Raw genomic sequence first — 22691 nt, 5'->3', positions numbered from 1 at the left:
AAACTGGGTTTATTCAGTCGTCAGAAGAGAAAAATGAGGGGGGATTTGACAGCTGCCTTCAACTCCCTGAATTGGGGGCGGGGGAAATCCAAAGAGGATGGAGCCAGGCTATTCTCAGTGGTGGCAGATGGCAGAACACGAAGCAATGGTCTCAAGTTGCAGTGGGGGAATTTGGACATTAGGAAAAACTACTTAACTAGGAGGGTGGTGAAATGCTGGAATGGGTTGCCCAGAAAAGTGGTGGAATCCCAAGGCCCGGCTTGACAAAACCCTGGCTGGAGTGGTTTAGCTGGGGTTAGTCCTGCTTCGAGCAGGGGTTTGGAAGAGACTTCAGGAGGACATCTAGTCCAACCCTAATCGGGGAGGAAAATGAATGTTTACAGTTTAGAATGGTGCCAAGTTTTCAGACCTTCAGAAGAGCATTAAGGAGTTGGCAGGGTCAGAGACATGAGAAAAAGAGGACTGTTTACCCAGGAGGCAGCTTTCAGACTTTGATTCATTCTGTTGTAGGAAGTTATGGTTGAACCCAGTAATTGAAACCTTCTGTCTTGTTTGTGGATTTTGGGGAGCTGCTGGAATTCAGCCTTTGCCGATCATCCACGTGCGTGCAGTGCAATTAATAAAACCCAGTGAAAAGGGGATCAAGTTACTGACATATATAAGGAGAAAGAAACTATGAACAGACCAAGGAGAGGGAATCAGTATCGAGTGACTGGTTAATATACTTAACTGATGGATTTTGGCAAAGAGAGGCAAGAATTTAAAGGTTCATCTACACTGCACACTCCTTTCAGTAGCATGTAGAGAACACATACTACCCCCCGCTATATGGTTGTTTTTAGCAGTATAATGTCCCACTGACTTCTGCTACTGGAGTTTTTCTCTGCTACTAGGAAGGACTCCAGCATTTGGGAAGGACTCTAGCAGCAGGGATCTGGAAAGGATCCAGCAACCTTAGAATCACACATGTAACATCTCATAGTGCTGTGTACTTTTCTCTCTGGACCAGATCGAGTCCAGGAATGTTATTCATAAGCAAGAGATGGAATGAATGAGCCAGCGGCTCTGTATTATGCCCCATGCAAGATGCACCTTCAAAGGTTATTAAAAAAAAGTTAATTTGTTTGAAAAATAGCCCATGAAGAGAAATTGGAAACTAGGCCACAGTTCAGAGAGAGAGATGAGAAAGGTACATAATGATGAATGGCACAGATAAGACTAACCAGGGTCTCCTAATTTACCTTTTACAAATGCAAGAATGAGGAGAAAGTTAAGGAAACTGAAAAGAAACAAGTAGTAAAATGATAAAAGAAATTGTTCTGCAAAATGCTTAGTTAACTTGGGGAACCCCATGCCACGGAGCATAATTGAGGCTAAGAGTTTAGCAAGATTCCAAGAGAGATAAGGGATGTATACTGATAATGAGAACATCCACATTTTACATTACACAGGTTAAAAGTATAAAGGTTGGATGAACATCTTAGTACTTCAGCACATAAGCTAGCCACTGACTCCGGGGTTAGAGGCAGGTGATTTAATAATTGACAATTATAAGAACTCTTGTCACCTGTTTCTGAAGCATCTGGATCCAACCATTATCAGAGATAAGATGCCAAATTACTTGGCCCACTGGTATGATCTGGTATGAGAATTTCTAAGCTATATCTGTGATGGGGTGAATCACAGCAATCCCGTTGGAGTTGGCCCCGGGAGTGCTCATCATGCCACTGACACTTGCCTTCCTGCTCTCTGGGGCTCCTCACCACCCTGCTCTGCTGGGCCAGATTCTCTGGTCTCCCCCAGGCTGGGTTCAGAGTTGGGGTGACCGCCCCTCACCCCCGCAGAGCAGCACAGATACTGAACTAGCTCAGCTCTCGGAGGGCTTAGCTATAAGAGCTCAGCACCCAGGAAACCAACACAAAGAGAGTGTATAAGGAAGTCCACCCTCTTTATCAGTGAAAGAGAGAGATGCACAGTGGTTGCTCCCCTGCCTAGGTAACAGTTATTTACACTGGACTTGATAATAAACAAATGTGTTTTTATTAAGGACAAAAGATAGGATTTAAGTGGTTGCAAGCAAAAACAATTAGATTAAAGTAAGTTCCTAAATTAAAATGAACAGAAAATGCTTCGCTAGTTCTAATCCACCAACAAACTTGTTACATGCAAATTCTTACCGTAAACAGCTGTTCTTATCTTAGTTAAAGAGCTTCGAGTCAGATTTCATCTTTATACTGCCCAGGTCTACTGCTTTTTCAATGTTCTTTGTATCCTGTCCGGGTGGGCCAGGCAGTTTCAAAAACCAGCTGAAGACAAAGGCTGATTGCTTCTCATTGCTTTCTCCCAGAGGGGAAATCCTTTGTTCAGCACCTCCCAGCCCCATGAAAAAATACCAGGTTCAAGATGGAAACCAGTACCAGATGGCATAGTCACATGTATTTTTAAGACCAGCCAGAGTTTGGGCTTCCAAGACTATTCATGGGTCATTGATTCGATCACTGAGCCTTTAAGTTTCTGGGGCATCAGTAATGACCCTTATTAACACATTTAGAATTTTAAACAGAACCAACTTCATATCTCTGATTTCAAGTTATGCATATTCATATTCATGAGCCAATAGCCTCAGCTCAGGGAAGGCAAGCACTCAAAGCATGAGTCTTTAAATCTTTCTGACACTGCTTATTAAACTCACTAATGATGACGGTGACCAAACACTCAACCAACCAGAGTTAACAGTCGAGCACTCTTTTTGGTAAACTGGAGCTGAGGGTGCTCAGCACGCACACCACAGAAAACTCAACAGTTGCCACTAGATTCTAAGGGGGAAATCCAAAAGCCCCATTTGAAGTTCTTGTTAAAGTTATTGCTGTAATTTAATTCTTGCCTAGCCCAGTCCCTACCTCAGAGAAGCCACCATTTCCTCAACTTCTGAAGGCCACTGCTCACATCGCACCAGGCCTCTCTTGATCCCTCAGGGCACATCTACACAGCAGGGCCAAAGCCAAAATAAGCTACACAGCTTGAGCTACGTCAATTGCGTAGCTTACGTTGAAATAGCTTATTTCAACTTTTGGTGCTTTCTACACAGCAGGAAGTCCGACTTCCCCTTACTCCTCGTAAAATGAGGGTTACAGGAGTTGGAATAACAAGTCTTCTAGCTCGACATTATTTTGACATGTCGAAATAACTGCTTGCTGTGTAGACGCAGACTATGCTATTTCAGAATAACGTCAGTTATTCCGAAAAAATGCTGCTGTGTAGACATAGCCTCAGTTACTGTGGCCAGCTCTGAAGTTTCTGGTTCTCCATGTCTCCTATGCTGTTCTCTTCAGATTCTTCTACTGTGATAGCAGAGCCTTTATGAAAAAAATAACAGCAGAGTGACAATAGGGACTGGCACTGTCCCTTTCTACATTCTCCACAGCAGCTGTGCAGGAGAGAGGAGGATTTTGTAGATGCTAAGACGACATCTACACTACGAGTTTTCTCGGCATAAAATGTGCTAATGAGGGATTCATTTGCATGAGTCGCAATTTCATTTGCATATTTTCGGCCGATCCATTTTTGCACTGTGGTTTTTGCATAAAAACAAGCAGTGTGAACGTTTTCTTTTTGCGCAAAAACCCCTTTTCCCACAAGTTCTTTATGCCCCAACGAATCTTGCGGGAAAAGGGTTTTTTGCGCAAAAACAGATTGGCAGAAAATATGCAAATGAGATCACGACTCATGCAAATGAGTCCCTCATTAGCATACTTTTTGCTGAGAAAACTCGTTGTGTAGACATAGCCTAAGGGTATGTCTATGCTGCAGAGGAAGAATGAAGCTGCCGCTGTCAGTCTTCCAGGGTTCAAATTAGTAGTCGAGTTAAGACAGCTGATTCGAACTGAGAGGGGTGCCCCTGTCCATGCTAGTCACCCTTATTTCACGAGGCATATGGGAAGTCGGAGGAAGAGCATTCTTCCTTCAACTTCCTGAAGTGTAGACTGCACCAAAAGCCGAGTTATGCTATTTTGACTTCAGCTACAAAATTAACATAGCTGAAGTTGTGTATCTTAATTCAATTGTGTCCCACTGTGTATACATACCCTAAGGGTTAAATTTTCCAAAGCACTGAAATAACTAGATTATCTAAGTCCCATTTTCAGAAATGATTTTGGCACTTTGGAGCCTAGATCTCTGGAGCCAAAGTGCCTTTTGAAAATGAGATTTGGGTGCCTTTGGAAATTTTAACCAAGATCAAAAAATCTCCCATTTCCTTCGTGTATTTCCTACCAGACAGTACAGGTGAAGTCAGACTCATTTCTTCTTTTTAGTGACTTCTCACCACTTCTTATAATTCATTCGTAGAAGAGGATTTAACAATCAGCTGCTGTCAAACTAGCACTCCTAAATTGCTTATCAAACTGACAGTAGTTCAGAAATAAATCAGTTCTGCATCTGACTCCCAAATGACACCCATTGCGAAACATTCTTTTTCCTCACTTATGAAAAAGTTTCTAGGTGCTTTTAAGAAAGAAGAAAGAAACAAAGAAAGCCCCTCAGTTAAAGACTGATTCACTAGGGTGTCGATATGTGGCTGAGTACGATTTTCTCTTACGTTGTGTCTACAGTGCACATCACTGGTGGCAATGTGTAGGGCAGGGGTAGCTACATGCCATCATCAGTGGCAGATTAGACACTGGGCCAACGGGACCATGTCCATGTGCCCCAACTAATTGGGGGGCACAGGAAAAATGGGTACCCCCACACTTCAACCCTCTCTGCTCATCCACTTAGCACGCCTGCTGGGGAGCAGGGTCAGGGCACGGGGGCTTGCCTTGTTCTACCAGCCTGCCCAGCACTCCTATTAGTATACATACCTCATCCTGCTGAATTCTTATAATCAATTACACTTTGTGGCAGGGAGTTCCCTGGGTTAATTAAGCATTGTGAGGGGGAGGACTCTTTTATCATTTTACTCTTTGTGCCTTTCAGTTTTATTAACCTTCTCCTCATTCTTGCATTACCTGAAAAGTAAACGAGATCCTGATTAATCTTCTCCATACCATTCATTATTTTATTTAGCCTCTCCCTCAGAATTAAACCTTCCAATTTCTCTTCATATGCTGTTTGTTTGTTTTTCAAATAAATATAACATACAAGGTTTTAAAGCAATCTTTGTAGATGCATCTTGTATGGGGCTCAGCATCAGAGCTTTTGGCTCATTCCATCTCTTGTATACAAATAATTTTCCTGGACTCAGACTGGTATGCAGAGGACAGTACTATGAGATGTTGTGTATGCATTTCTAACATTGCCGAAAAAACTACAATGTATTATGTGAGAAATACCTATCTATTCCTGTCTCATAGGAAGCTGGAAGGGACCTTGCAAGACCAAGTCCAGTCCAAATGGCAGGACCAAATACCATCCCTGACAGATTTGCCCCAAATCCCTAAATGGCCTCCTCAAGGATTGAACTCAGAACCCTGAGTTTAACAGGCCAATGCTCAAACCACAGAGCTATCCCTCCTGCCATACTGTAGGATCTTGTGAATAAAGACTATATCCTACACAATCCACATATGAGGCAGAGTTACATTGTGTAGGTAACCTAACTCCTAGGCAAATTTGACATTTCCTGAATTTCTAGGGTGTCTTCCATGAAGTTAGCTTTCTCAAAGTTCTTCTCTACTTTTGTAAGTAATCCTTTTTAATGTCCTGATTCTGCATCATCATGGCCCGCTAGCCTGGGAGTAGGGGGCAAAATTAACAGCTCCAGAAGTTCAATGGGGATATTTTTAAGAGCCAATGCCCTCATTTTGGATTTCGCCACTCCCGCTGATGTTAAGAGACTTCAGCATCTTGCAGAGTGGGCCATTTGTTAGCAGTCACTTCATTATAGTCAACATATAATTAAGCAGAAAAATGAGGATTTTAAAGAAAGTGTGTTACAAAAGGCCTTTCTGTAGTGTTCCATCAGTGTATATATGTGTTAAATGGGATTGCACTTAAATAATACTGTGGTTCAGTAGCTGAGTTAAAGCCAGTGGTCTGTATCAATACAAGGGAGCTTTTACTCAGCATTGGATCAGTTTCTGACATAGAGGAGACTGGAAATAATCAAACTGCTAAAAGGAACATGCTCTCAAGGTTCATGCAACCCACTATAATGCATTTATAGCTGAGGAGATTCAACTGCATTTAAAGAGTTGTTATTTTGAAAATATAAACTAATTTTAAAAGATGCATGTGGGTTGTTTTCAATGTTAAGACTTCAGCTGCTTTGCTACAGAAGGCAGCACTGTACATTTTCAGAGTCCAGAATTGCTGTTCTCAGTTCTGACCAGTTTACAGGCAAACTGGTTTTACTGGGAAACATATTTGTGTAGCATTACTGTATACTGTATACATGGTAGCACAAATCCATAGTGATCATTTAAACAAATAATTTTTATTCAACAGAGTTCCAACTCCTGCATTCAGCTAATGGTAGGAGAACTGTTTATCCTCATCTATGTTAAATTTATGAGTGTGTAACATGCTAAATGTGTAAAAGTGATATGGAGAGGCCAAACTCAGTCTGGGGGAGAGAGCGTCTTTTACCAGGAAACCCCTAGAGCATGTTGGGATGTGCACTCATGATTAAATGCTACTTTTTATGAAATGCAAAAAATGGTTGCTACTGGAAAGACCAGTTGGTTCAGAGGATAAAGAGACTTTCATATTTGAAACTGGCCCTGTCAGTAGAGACCTAATTACCTTCTGCTGGCTGTTCAGTAGCCTCTCAGGGTATGTCTTCACAGTAGTTGGGAGTGCGCTTTTCAGCAAGGACAGACAGACATGTGCTAGTACTGCTCAAGCTGGTGCACTAAACACAGCAGTGTGACCATGGTGGCACGGGCAGTGGCTTAGGCTTGTTGGCTGAATACAAACACACCCAACCCCTTAAGTACATACTCGGGTGGTTATGCCAAGTCACCTGTGCTGCTGCAGCCGTGCTACTCCTTTTACCTTTGAGCTAGTGTATCTGTCTGCCCCACAGGGAAGTATGCTCCCAGCCTGTGATAGGGTGGACTAAGCTCAGAGACCTCTGCTGGAGGCCTCAGGGTCCTGTCACATCCTGTCCCAGAGAGGAGCAGAAGAGAAGTCCTCCAAGAGGTCTAGAGTGATTTCAGGGAATTGGCCAATCATAGAGGTTTCAGAGACCAGTCAGAGTCCAGGAGGGCCCTATAAAAAGGAGTTGCAATACCAGAGACAGGCAGTTCCTTGCTGGGGCTAGAGGAGTACAGGAAATGCTCCTGGATGGCCAAAGGGAATGGCAGCAAAATGAATATCTCAGGAGGAGCGAGAAAGAGCCCAAAGCTAAGGATAAGCCATTCTATAAGTTGTCTCAACTCCCCCTCTTACCCTCCCATAGGCTTCTGGGGATGGGCTTATAATTGGACAGCAGTAATCTCCCAGAAGGGGATACAACTGCCAGGAGACCTGGGGCCCAGAACAAACTAAGGAAGCCCTGCAGTATGACCTGATGCCAGGGCCAGGATTGGTTTATGGAATGCAGACACACCCGACCCACAAGGGGACAGTTGCAAGAGATGGCCATTACAGGGTCTCAGTCCAGTTCCCAGTAACAGCTGTCCCTGTCACAAAACCCGCCAACATTTTGGCCCCCATTGTCAACTTGAAAGAGAGGCCAAACATTTAGCGAACCATGGACACTGACCTTCCCTCTTTCCCACAGAGATAGCTGGTGGTGGTGGTAGGAGCCGAAGTATGGTAGCAGAAGAGCAAATCATACTGTAAACAAAGAACATGATGTGCTAGGCCTCTTGAGCTGGCACTTTTCACCAGAATTATACTCAGGTTCCCAACAAAGTGATATAGACTTGTCCGATATTCGTTTTTTAGATACAGTCAGCTTCAGTCTTCACTTTCTCCCAGAACAGTGAAACAAGCTGAATCCTTGGAACACAGCTGCCCTGATTTCACTAGGAGTCGTCACCAGCATTCATGATGTCTTGTCAGATCCATTTGGCATTTAATTACAATCCCTGATCTATTCCATCCCATTTACACAATAACAAAGCAGTGCTACTAATGACTCCACAGAGGAAGGTTACAGGAGCAGATACCAACCTCTTCCATGGGAGCTCTCTAGAAAGGACCTCTCCCTTGCCAGTGCACGCTATTAGCTGGTTCCCAAAAGAACTGTAAAGCTGAAGATTGCACTAGCAGAGCAAAGAGACTTTTTTAACCTCCTTGGCACTAACAGACTCAAAATGCCCAAACAGCCTCAAGTGACACCTCTCAGTTTTCAAAGCCATCCTGGAGGAGTCGGCATCACAGACCTCCTGACTTCCAGCGCCAACAGGGCTTAATAAAACATGGAGGGAATTTTGAGAGAGCCCTGAAGTCCAAAACCCGCTTGATCCTGCCACTTTCATCCAGACTTGACTCTGATTAGAAAAAGAAAAGCAAAGCTTGATGGCATCTGTGGGTACCTTCTCCCTCCCTTGTGTCATTTATAGATAGAATAGTTGCAATTATGTAGTTTAAAAGAAAAGAGCATTAAGATCTATCTCTCTTTCGACTTATTTTGCACCAGAACTTTCCTAGAGATAGTTAGCTACCAGCCACTTCATTCCCTGCAAACCTGAGCTACATCAGAAAAAGCAACAAAACCTTGCATCAGGCAAGTGAATGTATAGCTCATTCTATTGGGATTCAGAAACCTTCTCTTGTCCGTGGAAAAAAACACATTCCTTGTTGTGTGACTTTGGCTCAGATCCTTCAATATCTGTTAGAGTGAGAGAGACAAGGCAGGCTGAAAGATCAATACAGAGCTCCAGCATTTCAAATATTGATAAAGCTTGTGCGACTCTGGCTGCCAGACAATTTCTCTATCACCTTTCCTTTCATGTATATGAAATGTGTGCGCATAGCGTCCCATGCTGTGAAGAAATGAAGCATGCTAATCATTAAGAGATGTGTGATATTTTTAAAGGATAGATATCAAATTCTTTCCAGAGTTGCAGGATCCCTGGATTAAATCAAATGCTGGTTCCCTTCTAGGCTTTCTGTCTTCCTGTGACTTTGTTTTGTTTTTGTTTTAACTTCCTGCATTCAAAAATCTGTTATTTTCCTGTAAGTAGGACACACAGTTAGCCATACTGAGCATGGTGTCTGCCTTAACTCTACCTATTAATAATGCAGCAGACCATAATGCAGGCTATCCATTACTTTGATGCTCTCATCTAATAGAAGGGATACTTCTAAAATCAGCCTAGGAAATTAGGCTTATCTGTTTTTTGTTTCATGCTATGGATGTTGTAAGGTGTCTTCCTTCCCTCCATTCATCCAAATTTCCTCTTTCTTGGGGTTTCATCAAGATAATTTCTGTTCGGTAAAGGTGAAAAGATAAAGTAGCTTGCCTATGCCCCCATCCTCTCCACTCATAGGCCGTGTCCAGACTCAGGGGTTTTTTCGGGAAAAGTAGCCTTTTCCCGAAAAAACTTCCCCTGCGTCCAGACTCAAGCCGCGTTCTTTCGAAATTATTTCGAAAGAACGCGGCTTTTCTTTTGATGGCGGTAAACCTCGTTTCACGAGGAAGAACGCCTTCCTTCGAAAGTTCCTCTTTCGAAGGAAGGCGTTCTTCAATGTAAAGAGGCCGTCTTCGAAAGAGAGCATCCAGACTCGCTGGGTGCTCTCCTTCGAAAAAGCAGATTTCTCTTTCGAAAGATCCGCCTGCAGTCTAGACGCGATCTTTTGAAAGAGGCTCTTTCGAAAGATGCTTTCGAAAGAGCCTCTTTCGAAAGAAGCCTGCAGTCTAGACATAGCCCTAGATTGCATGTGCTTTTGGAGGAGAATAGGGAGGATAGGCTGGGGGTTAGGATGTTAGTAGTGCTTTGACAAATCCATGTTCATAGAATCATAGAATAATAGGACTGGAAGGGACCTCAAGAGGTCATCGAGTCCAGCCCCCCGCCCTCAAGGCAGGACCAAGCTCCGTCTATACCATCCCTGACAGATGTCTATCTAACCTGTTCTTAAATATCTCAAATATGTTCAGAGCCCAGCTACTCTGACACAGACTTGCTGTGTGACATAAGGCAAGTCACTTAGCCTTTCTGTGCCTCAGTTTTTCATTTGTACCAATGGGATAACAGCACTGCTCCACCTCACAGGAGAGCTTGAGGATAAATACATTAAAGATTGTGAGGCACTCAGACATTTCGAAGATGGTGACCACATATGTACCTAAGGTAAGATGGTCCCAAACTGGCACCACATTTGTGACATTCTTTGCAATATGCCAAGTCATGAATAAATGGACACAGGGGAAAATATAGGCTATGCCGTATATTTACATGCTTCATTCCATTTTCCCTTTTCATCTCAGGATAGATTGTGTCCCTAATGATACTGGCTCCATACATGCATCAGTTACACTTCCAGTTGAGACTTGTATCTTTTGGGCTTTCTGCATGTTATCCTGTTGACTGGAGCAGATGTTCTCTTACCTGTCGTTGATGCCTGGTTGATCAAGGAGCCAGGACATTAGTACCCATCCCAAAAGTGTCATTAGGTTCAGCTCAAATTACTTCTCCAGTCTCACCAATGGGAGTTCAGAAGGATCCTGTTAGAAATCAATGAAATACAAGTTTTCCTTGTCACTTAATAGTCTTGAAATGAGGCTCACACAAATTTGACAATAGTACAGACGTAGCCATGTTAGTCTGATCTTCCTAAAACAAAGGAAAAACTATGTAGCGCTTTAAAGACTAACAAGATGGTTTAATAGGTGATGAGCTTTCGTGGGCCAGACCCACTTCCTCAGATCTGATCTGAGGAAGTGGGTCTGGCCCACGAAAGCTCATCACAAATTCAACAGATATTGGTGGTGACCAGGTGAAGAACTATGTTAAAAAATCTGTCTCAGACAATACCTTGGATGGTGCAAAAGTGCTTAACTTGATGTCTGGATGCAGTTTACAACACATGTAATCCCTTTGATTATAGAACCTTAAACATTCAGTTCTGACATCTTGCGTGTTAAAGAACTATATTTGTACCATCCATGATGCTTCACTCTTCCAAAGGACTATAAGCTATTTCTGTTCTTAGATGCATCCTAAAATTCACCCTTTTTGTAGATCTAAGTCAAGGATTCTGTAAGGGCTAGTGATTTAAGAGCAAAGTCTGCATAAAGCCAAGATCCAACCGTCTCAATCTGTTTAACATGAACCAGGATTTAATTCAACCACTAAGAAAATTGGTCTTTCCCAAAATCCAGGTAACATGTTAGAGTCTTAGCCCTGGTCTACATTAAGGAGTTGCTTTGAAATAACTTCCCTTATTTCAAAATAAACAGAGCGTCCACGCTAACAAGTCTGTTATTTCAAAATAAGGGGCTGGTTATTTTGAAATAATAACTCCTGCTTTCCTTGGAGAATAAGCTTATTTTAAAATAGTTATTTTGGGAGTTGTTATTTTGAATTTAGTTATTCTGAAATAGCTCCCTAGTAGACATGCCCTTAGCGATTAAATCAGTCTTCACGTCTGGAGAATAAAAATATAAGTGCAAACAATCAACAAAAGGGATATGGTAACCTCCTACTATTGGGTATTGGGCAGTCTCTAATATGATATTTATACTGCTGTGTGCCATGCTGGAATAAATATGGAAATCCTCAGTCTCTCACAGGCACTAAGAAATGGTCACATGCTCAAGATACAGAGGTCAGATCTTCAAGTAGGGGAGAGATCTGAATCCCAATCTCTTTTTTTACTACAAGACCAGGAGTAGGAAACGGACAGTATTCTATACAGGCAGTCCCTGGGTTATGTACAAGATAGGGACTGTAGGTTTGTTCTTAAGTTGAATCTGTATGTAAGTCGGAACTGGCGTCCAGATTCAGCCGCTGCTGAAACTGATCAGTTTCAACAGCGGCTGAATCTGGACGCCAGTTCTGACTTACATACAGATTCAACTTAAGAACCCCAAGCTTCCCCAAGTCAGCTGCTGCTGAAACTGATGAGCGCTGATTCCAGGAAGCCTGGGGCAGAGCAACTCTGCCTCGGGCTTCCTGTAGTCAGCGCTGATCAGTTTCAGCAGCGGCTGACTTGGGGACGCCTGGGGCAGAGCAACTGGGGTGCTGCTGGGTTGCTCCAGTAGCACCCCTCGGCGCTACTGGACCAACCCAGCAGCACCCCAGCTGCTCTGCCCCAGGTGTCCTGATTCAGCCACTGCTGAAACTGACCAGCAGCGGCTGAATCAGGACCTGGGGCAGAGCAGCTAGGATGCTGCCGGGTTGGTCCAGTAGTGCCCAGAGCGGGTGCTGCAGGACCAATCCGCAGCGCCCCAGCTGCTCTGCTCCAGGGTCCAAAACAAAAGCCTGGTCTGCTGGGGGGGGGGACACTATCCGCGCCCCCCCGCCCCCCAGCAGACCAGGGACACAGGGAGCAGAGCAGCAGCGGCAGCGGGGTGCCGCGCCTCTGAGGCTTTGCTCTGGCAAAGTCTCAGAGGCGCGGGACCCCTCCCCCCCGCGGCTGCGGCTTCAGTCCCGGTGCCTGTGGTCTGCTGTGGACCGTCTCCAGCAGACCACAGGCACCGGGACCCAAGCGGCAGCACCGGGCGGGTTCCCGCGCTTCTGAGGCTTTGCTCTGGCAAAGCCTCAGAAGCGCGGGAACCCGCCCGGTGCCCCTGGTCTGCTGGAGACGGTCTCCAGCAGACCAGGGGCACCGGAGCAGCTTATGAACGGGGCTTTCTCGCCCCGGAGCTCGCAGGTAGCAATCTGCTACCTCAACCTCCGGGGCGAGAAAGCCCCGTTCGTAAGTGCGGATCCGACATAAGTCGGATCCGCGTAAGTCGGGGACTGCCTGTATGAGAAGATAGAAAAGGAACTTTGGCAACGACACTCTTGTTTGGGGATGGTGTCCCTAGCCTCTGTTTGACAAAAGCTGGTCATGCGCAATGGGATGGATTACTTGATGATTACCTGTTCTGTTCATTCCTTCTGAAGCATCTGACATTGGCCACTGTTGGAAGACAGGATACTAGGCTAGGTGGACCTTTGGTCTGAGAAGCAGTTCTTGTGCCCACTAATTTGTTCCATTGCTCATTACTCAGCTCCAGGGCATATTTTTCTCATAGTCCTTGGTTCCTGAAATGATTCATATTAAATAGTTTGGTCCATAACAAGAGTGTCAAGTCATCCTAGCACTACGGATGTTAAATTTCAATTAATTAACTAATCGAATAGTCAATGGGATTTCCACCAACTATTCGATTAGTTGATAAGGACTAGCACTGTGTTCTGCCTTTGAAATGTACAAGAGCCCCACCGGGGACTCTTGTTCATATCAAAGTTGGAATGCCGCTGCTGCGCCCCTGCCCCCTCCCACCATGCTGGAACTAGGGGGAACCAGCTTTTAAGATGGCACCTACCAGCACCCCTCACTCCCTCACTTGCTGCCTAGGAAGCAACTAGTCGACTAGTGTCTCGACTATCCGATAAGCTTTTGTTTATCAGATAGTCAACTAGTTGATTAGTCGCTTACATCTCTACCTAGCACCTAAAAAGGAATTTGCAAAAATTGTTTGGTTTTGTAGGTTTTTTTAAATAAGAATTAAATGGAGGGCATGTGTAAAATTCAAACAGCTGTATCTTTTTCACTAGTTCCACACACAATGATTCCACATTAGAGTCAAATCAGTAAGCCGTTACTTGAGGATTGATCTCGCCATCACTTGGTTTTCATTCTTTAGTAGTTGGGTTCATTCAAAGCATCCTAGAATACATACAGATCCTAGCTAGGAGCTAGGCCTCTCCTGAGGAAAGATAATTGTACTTCCTAAATGTTGGAAGCCTTCTTTTGTGCTACCTGATTTAGATAGTTCCAGTTTCTACAACTAATTTCTTTTATGAGGGCAGAAATGTCAGCTTGTAGGGTCAGCAAGCAGCAGATTGTAGTGCTGATCCCCACCCTCTACTCGAATATAAGGGTTGAGCGGTTGGTATTTTCAAAGGCTGGTATTTTCAAAGGTCTAAAGGAGCTAAGCTGAGAATTGAGCACTCCCTGGGCCCCTCTGAAAATGCCAACCAAAATGCCCAATTTAACTGGCCACCCATGAATCATATGGTCCCGAATATATCCTGGGCCCAGAAAAGTGAGATTTGAACAGTAGGTGCCCGAGTTTAATATGCAGCAAAAAAAGTGTGAGGACGCCATACTGCTGGAGACAATGGAGATGTGCTAAACCTTTGAATGAGAAGCTTAGCGTACGGCATGCAGAGCTCAGCTTGCAGGAGAGCTTTCCTGTTGATGAGCTACTCTCACTCTTTTTGATGTGCTGCCAGAAAGCCCCTAGTTTAGTGACTGTCGTTTTGTCACAGTTAGACACATGTTGACAATGCATTTGATTACAGTATAAAAAACTCTTTAATATCAAAGTCAATGGTAGTCCTCACTGGCTTGCTTTGCATGTTTTCTAATGTCCTTTTCATGTGTGAACGAAGGCTTTGTGACCTAAGTAGATATAAACACGTGAAAAAAATGAACATGGAAATTCTTTCCCAAGTGTTCTTAATTCCGTCTCATTTCAGTTCAATTCAATAACACTTGTACTGGTGTGATAAGCAGTCCGTGCCTTGCCAGAATTTTCTCTGCCCTTCATACAAATCCCAGCAAGGCCATGCTCCACAGAGTAGATCTAAACAGCTCTCAAAAGCTCTGTCCGGAGTAGTAATGCTACTCGTGAAAGTCAAATTCAATCCAACTATTTGCTTCATATTATTAAGACACATATTGGTTAGACCTCTAGTGTCTAAGAGCCATGTCTAAATGGATTTGTTGTTTTATCTCAGTGTTTTTGGAGTCAGTTATTTGAGGGTCTTATAAAGCTCATTTTGTTAGAGGTGCATCAGTGATGGCAAACAACCTGAGGTTGGTTCCATGCAAGAGCTTCAGAACAGCTGTATTAACCAAACCTCATCACATCTACCAAATCATGAAAGGCTTCTAGCTTTAGCCTGTATTGGGGGGTTTGCAACTCTTCTGACTAACTTTTTACTGACAGTGATGATCACCTTCCAGGTTACAAGGTGATCTACCAAAAGCCATTTCTACTCACCGCTGTTTCCAAGGGGCAGAATAGGCTCACCAGCCAAAGCTAGTCTGAACAGGGTACTGAGGAAGTGATAATCCTTTCTACCCTCCAATAGGCACAATGAATTCTACTTTGTACTCTTTGGCACCTGCCATATGAGCGTCTTTCTAACACTGAATCAGAACCTTCCAGCATAGCTGTGAGGTAGGCGAGTATTAACATTTCCATTTTACAGATGAGGAAACTAAGACACAGAGCAGTTGTGATGTGTCTGAGGTCACACAGGAAGAAGTACCAACACTAGGTGTAAAACTTAGCTCTACTGCCTCCCAAACCTATCCTTTAACCACGGACCGACCTTCTCCTCAGCCATGACAGTCCTCTTGCATTCCCTCCCACACCTTTTCTCGGGAGCTGGGGTCTGTTGCTTTCTAGATGCATATTGTCAGTAGAGGTCAAAAAGGAGAGAGAGGCTGGAGTTTACAGAATACTAGAACTGGAAGGGACCTCAAGAGGTCATCGAATCCAGTCCCCTGCCCTCACGGCAGGACCCAGCACTGTCTGTATCATCCCTGATAGATGTCTGCCTAACCTGCTCATAAATGTCTCCAGTGATGGAGATTCCACAACCTCCCTGGGCAATTTATTCCAGTGTTTAACCACCCTGACAGTTAGGAAGTTTTTCTTAATGTCCAACCTAAACCTCCCTTGCTGCAATTTAAGCCCATTGCTTCTTGTTATATCCTCAGAGGCGAAGGAGAATCATTTTTTTCCCTCCTTCTTGTAGCACCCTTTTAGGTACTTGAAAACTGTTATCATGGCCCTTTTCAGTCTTCTCTTTTCTAAACTAAACAAGTCCAGTTCTTTCAGTCTTCCCTCATAGGGTCACTATGATATAGTGTATATATTAATTGTGCGGGCACAGCCTCTAGCTCCTCGATGAAAATCCCTCAGACCTTCCAAGCACTCTCAAAATTATCACAGCAGATCATACGCCCAAGAGTGTAGATCTGTGTGTGACTCTCACCCATAGGCATAGTCTGAGTCTATATTGTGGGGATGGGCAGCTCTAGTCAGTCCACTGGGGCTGTGCATGGGGATGTGGGTGGCAAATTCCTCATCTGCATAAGGTTGGCAGTTTGCAAAGTCTCCCGAACTAAACCCATGCCCCTTCCCCCCTACTACACCCATGCTCTCACCTTAAGAATCCAGCAATCAGGGTCATTCTTACCCATGCCCAGCTGTATAGCACCTGAAAATTTGGGACACTGCTGGATCTTAATGTCCACCCAACCCCCTCTTCCTCTCCCTGTTCTCTGGCTGCTGCAGCCTTGTGACTTTTCCCTAGGCGAGCTAGTTAAAAGTGAAATAGCCTTCTAGCAGGCCTATTAGAAGAAAAAATGAACCTGTGAAAGAGGTCATTCAGGTGGTAATGAAGCCAATTATCAGGTATATACTGTCTGTTTCTGAATTTACTATGTTAGTTTACAGTTTAAATTTTGCTTCAAAAATGTTTGTGTGTTGCTGAAGAGTATAAAATCATGTATTTGAAAATACAACACCCCCCCAGGCTACCTTTGGGCATAGGGGCACCAATACTGTGTAGGGCCCTGTAAATCTGAAGGACAGCCCTGCCAGCAATCCGTAATAGGTAATTTCTGGTTTTCCATATCCTTCAGCTTCCGGAAACATGACAAATCCAGATATAAAACTCCTAGATGTGTTTTCCTTTAAAGAATAACCATTTCAATTTCACCATCCAACAAGGGATACTATGTCGGACTGTAATTGCCATCCTGTTGTTTGTTCCTGTATAACACCTCTCTTCTGTCTTCACTCAAGCTACACTTCTGATGAAGCAGGCCTGGCCACAGACATCCTCCTCTTGTGCCACGGAGGGTACCTTTCACCTCCCAGTGGACACTGGGACTGAGAACAGAACTTACCAAGCCTCATCTGCAGCATTCAGTAAATAAATCTTTTCTTCTGGGGTTTTGCTTTGTTGTTTTGCTTCTATTTAACTCCTCTCTCTTTCCAGTGGCTTGGGGGTTTATGTGGTCTGTTAGCACTGTGTTTGGTTAACTTTGGGTGCGGTGAGACTCCTTTGGGCATTGGGTGCCAAATTATGAAACAATTATGAATAAATGATTATTAATAAAACTGGGCTCAATAGCATTTACTTATGTAGTTGGGAAGAACAATTCCTTTCCACTGTAGGAATTATTGGGTGAAATTCTGTAGCAGGAGATCACACTAAGGTGATCACAAGAGTCCCTACTGGACTTAAATCCTACAAATCTCTGAATACCTTCTTGAACTGAAGGCAAGCTAAATATTACTGCCCCCCAAATAAATTTGCATCCATAAAAATATGCCCACGGGGGAAAATATTTGCACCTACTTGTGCTCATTACAGAGAGATAAATATGGAATTGAGTAGGAAATTATCTGTTTTAATTGTATTCTTGATCATTGCGTAAAATTTAAATCCTTTTCAGGTGCATATTAATAGTGTATGGTGCTCCTCCTCTTGACTCTACAGTAGTCTGGCCAAATCTACAGTACATGGGCTCTCACTGGTCAAATAATAAATTATTCTTCGGTTATAAGCAACAGAACACGGGCATATACGCACAGTGATTCAGCAGAATAGATTGAGAGGAATCCAGGAGAAGAGAGGGTCACTTCATCTTTCATTGAAGAAGGCTGGTAATCCCAAAATAAGGATGATTTTTGCAGGGATTCAAGTGACAGTCTCAATGGCGAGGCAAGCAAATGCCACTGAAGATTTATGTTTCCTAATATTTCCTGTCATTTTTATACAGAGAGGGGCACCAGAATGATAATACAGCCTTCCACATTTTGGAGCAATTCCTGAACTACAAAGGATTGGGGTTTTGGTGGTTCAGAGCTGCCTCCTGCACCAGTCAATCCACTACCCCCAGCCTAGAGAGAAGGGAGGAAATGTTCTCGGGGCAGGAACATGGGCATGGCGGAGCAGAGCTCTGGTATGACCTTACACCACCCGTGTAAAACAGACCTGCTCCCTTGTAGCCCCAGAGTTAGGGAGTGGCAACCAATCCCCAGATGAGTCCCCCATTTTCCTCCACCGTGTCTGACTGGAGCTCAGAGACAATATAGCATGTGGTCCGTTGTCTTTCAGACATGTAAGCTGATTGCAGACTCTATGCAGCATTTGATGTGTATCTTCATACTTTCTTGCAGCTACTTATGCTGGTCACTAATAAGGCGGCTTTGGTAATAATAATACTTTATACGGACATAGCACTTTGTGGTCCATCCTTTTATTGGCAGGCAACAAATCAAAGGAAACATTTTAAAAGATGTGAAATTAAATTACCAAAGATGCTTGTTAAAAAAAACCCAATGATGTGAAAATTCTCCATAAACATTTAAGTAAAATAGCTATTGAAGTGAATCTGAGGGATAAGCTGCTGCTGCTGTAATGGGTGGGCTATTGACTATTAGAGATGTAAGCAAGTAGTCGAGTTGACAACTCGCTTTCCCCCCACTTGCTGCCTGTATCAGAGGTTCTGCCATCCTCCCTCCCTCCCTTCCCCTCCCCCTTCCCTTCCCTTCCCCTCCCGCCACTGCTTCTGTCGGGAGCACTCGCACTGATTTAACTGCCAGTGCGTGGCATTGTGGTATGGCTTCTGAAAAAGAGCAACAGTCGATGTGACACTGACTCTGTTGATCAAGTAACATTGATGTAAGCACTACACCTCTCATGGAGGTGCAGTTATTGAATTAGTGTAGTGAGCACGTTACATGCATGAGGATTACATTTTAGTGTAAATGCTTACTAGAATAGGTTGTCTTAAGGAACTTTACGTCAACTTAACTCTGTAGTGTAGACCAGGCCTCAGTCCCAATAAAAGATATCACACCTCCTTCCCATTATATGCATCGAAAAACAGTATCTTAGAACTTTGTCTAACTTTAACCAGTTGGTCTGAAATTTTCTGTGCTGGGTGTCTACTTCAGGCTCATTTGTTTTGGAAAATTTCAGCCAAAATGGTTTGACTATTTCTGAGATTGAGACGTGGGAAAAATTAATTGTTTTGCCCTTGTTCCAAAAAATGTTGGTAAAATTTTCTTCGAAAAGTTCTGTTGCCCTCATGTTTGAAGCAGGGGACAGGGTGTGGCCTGTGGGAGGAGACGTGCATTTGTTCCCCCCCCCCCTTCCGAAAATCTGCCCAAATTTGGCCATGTGAGAAACTTTTTGGAAAATCTCAGTTTGCACGTGCTCAGTAGAGACATCTTAGATTTTAGCAGCAAAATTTCCTGAAGATTCTGTCTACACTGAGCATGCCCTGGCCAGCCCGGGGCTGAGCAGAGCTTCCATTGCAGTTGGAGCTCTGGGCTGCAGCAGGCTCTGCCTCTTCCAGCATCTGAACTGAAAGCAGGGAACACTGACACCCCCTACTGGGGGCAGGCAGCAGAGCGGGGGAAGCTGCCTGATTTGAAATCAGAGAGGACATGAACCAGATGTGGATGTGTGCAGGGGAGTAGATGGAGTCAAGGAGCCTAGGGGTGCAAGTAGGTGAAAACTAGGGAGTGGGAGACTGGGATTTAAGAGAGTAGAGGAAACTGGGACTGACTAGACAAGGAGATTGGGAACTAGGTAGGAGAATGAGGGAAGGGCTGAGATGAGGAGCCAGGGACTGAGTGTAGGACTGGCTGAGCAATAAGACTACAATTGAGAACTGGTAGATTGAGGGGGAGGAGATGGTGCTGGGGGGCAGAGCTGACGAGAAGCTAGCTGTGGGGGAGAACTGTGCCTCAAGAGGCGGAGAGACTGTGATGAATAAATACAACGTCATGTACGTGGGGAAAAAACCAATCCCAACTATGCATGCACAAAAGTGAGGTCTGAATTATCTGGTACCACTCAAGAAAGAGTCACCATGGATCGGTCTCTGAAAGCATCTGCTCAATATACAGCAACAGCCCAAAAAGCTAACCGAATGTTAGGAGCCATTAGGAAAGGAATTGATAATAAAACAGAAACTATCATAATGCCATTATATAAATCTATGGCACTTCCAGACCTTGAATACAGCATGCAGTTCCAGCCACCCCCGCCCAAAAAAGATATATCAGAATTGGAAAGGGCACAGCGAAGGGCAAAAGAAAAGATTAGGAGTAAGGAACAGCTTCCATATGGGGCAAGATTAATGAGACTGAGATGATTCAATACAGAAAAGAGATGACAAAGGGGGATATGATGGAGATCTGTCATTCATCTGTCATCTCCTAATGATGAATTATGTGGAGACAGTGATTAGGGAAGTGCTTGTTACGCCTTCGAATAATATGAAAACTAAGGGTCACCCAGTGAAATTTATGGGCAGCACATTTAAAACAAACATGAGGAAGTAGTCCTTCACACAATCATAGAATCCTAGGGCTGAAAGAGACCTCAGGAAGTCATCAAGTCCAGCTCCTTACCCAAAGCAGGATCAACCCCAAATAAATCATCCCAACCAGGGCTTTGTCAAGGCAGGATTTAAAAACCTCTAGAGATGGAGATTCCTCTACCTCCCTAGGTAACCCATTTCAGTGCTTCACCACCCTCCTAGTGAAATAGTTTTTCCTAATATCCAACCTAGACCTCCCCCAGTGTAACAATGCACAAATCAGCCTGCAGAACTGGTTGCCAGGGGATGTTGTCATTGCTAAAAGTGTAATTGGGTTCAAAAAAAAATTGGATAATCCGAGGGAGGCTAGGTGTTGTTAGCCAAAATGATCAAGGACGCAACTCCGTGCTCCGAACGTCCCTATGTATCCAACTGACCGATGTTGGGACTGGATGATTGGGGGTGGATTACTTGATAATTCCCCTGTTCTATCATTCCTTCTGAAGCACCTGGTATTGGCCACTGTTGGAAGACGGGATACTGAGCTAGATGGACCTTTGGTCTGACCCAGTATGGCTGTTTTGTGTAAGAAACTAGTAGGAGGAAAGGAGAGAGTGAGGTTGGACATGCAGCCTGGGGATGGAGCCTGGGACTGGATAGATGAGGAGAATGTGGGACTGAGACGAGGAGTCAGGAATGGGAAAGAGACAATATGAGACTGGGACAGATTGGAAGGGATGGGATAGAAGGGATCAAGTTTGGAGTCCAGGAATAGGTTGAGTCTGTGCCCACATTCCTTAAGAGGCTGGAATGGAACCCAAGATTCCTGAGTGCTGCCATTCCTCTGCTGTCAGCAAATATCTGAGGAACCCACTGGCAAAGTATGTCTCATCCCCCTCTAGTGCTGGTTCACAGAGTGGATGACAACCTACTACTGCTATTAGTTCTACTCTGTTAGCTCAAGTGGCATCGGTCCATGAAGTGAGTCTAAAGGTTCCAACCCTGCTGGTGATCCACATGGGTGTCAATATGATGCCACCTGATGGAGTTTGTTTTTTCAGTGTGTTTTTAAAAAAAAAACTAGGAAATTAAATAAAACATATTAAAAGAGCGTTAAGATTGTAAAGTCAAAGACTCAGAAGTTAGGAAACATCAGAATTAAGGTTGTCTATGCAACCAGAATAAGGGCCACTTGGGAGTGTGTATTAATAGTCTTTAATTAGATGATCACACCATATTTTTTACACAGGCCTCATTCCATGCACAGAATGGCCAATGCACAACTGAGCAGCTATTCAGTATTTGTTCTCATCATTCAGTGTGTGGCATCATGACTTATTTCTGTTCACTAATCAAACTCTGCTCGGAAGACAGAATTATTCATGTCCTCTTGGGCTTTTCTCTGGTGCTCATCACTATCGTATCTTAGTGCTTCAGACACTGCTGAATTTATTTTCCAGCACCGCTTTGAGATGAGGGGTTGGTGTTATGTCCTTTTTACAGACAGGGAGCTGAGACACAAAGGGTATGTCTACACTACAAAGTTAATTTGAACTAACGGACGTTAGTTCGAATTAACTTTCATAGCCGCTACACTAGCGCTCCGCTAGTTCAAACTTAATTCGAACTAGCGGAGCGCTTAGTTCGAACTAGGTAAACCTCATTGCACGAGGACTAAGCCTAGTTCGAACTTACTAGTTCGAATTAAGGGCTGTGTAGCACCTTAATTCGAACTAGTGGGAGGCTAGCCCTCCCCAGCTTTCCCTGGTGGCCACTCTGGCCAACACCAGGGAAACTCTATTGCCCCCCTCCCGGCCCCGGAGCCCGTGCCAGGTGCAAGCCTGCCAGCACCCAGCCAGCAGACCCTGCACCTGGCACGCCATGAGCCAGCCACCCGATGCCCCCCAGCCCTCCGCCTCTTCCCGGGACCAGGCTGGCGGCTCTCGGGAGCCTGGCCAGGACCGCAAGAGGCGGGCACCCGCCTGGTCTAGTGCAGACATCGTGGACCTCGTCCACGAACTCCGCACTAGGCACAGGAAAGTGGCCGTCTAGGGCAGAATAGCTGCCAGCCTGGCCACCCAGGAGCAGGTATGCATGAAAATCAAGGTGGTCCACTGAGACCCCCGAACCTGAGCCCTGAGCTTAGAATGGCCGTACTGGGTCAGACCAAAGGTCCATCTAGCCCAGTAGCCTGTCTGCCAACAGCAGCCAACCCTAGG

General features: G+C 44.4%; 1 protein-coding gene across 10 annotated transcripts in view; it reads left to right on the top strand.

Annotated features, from left to right (window-relative positions):
* The window catches only part of FAM168A (family with sequence similarity 168 member A), a 376753-nt gene that overhangs the window by 315072 nt on the left and 38990 nt on the right, over positions 1-22691 (top strand). For 9 of the 10 annotated variants that reach the window (XM_075919566.1, XM_075919569.1, XM_075919567.1 and 6 more), the window contains 2 exons: positions 6445-6471; positions 16934-17059. In XM_075919566.1, the coding sequence (XP_075775681.1) occupies positions 6445-6471; positions 16934-17059 (153 nt within the window). The remainder of the gene's footprint in view (positions 1-6444; positions 6472-16933; positions 17060-22691) is intronic. The other variant, XM_075919563.1, reaches the window with a different exon arrangement.

The sequence above is a fragment of the Pelodiscus sinensis genome, chromosome 1, assembly GCF_049634645.1.
Source record: "Pelodiscus sinensis isolate JC-2024 chromosome 1, ASM4963464v1, whole genome shotgun sequence".
Lineage (NCBI taxonomy): Eukaryota > Metazoa > Chordata > Testudines > Trionychidae > Pelodiscus > Pelodiscus sinensis.
Note: the sequence above shows the minus strand (reverse complement) of the source record. Positions and strands in the feature narration are given on the sequence as shown.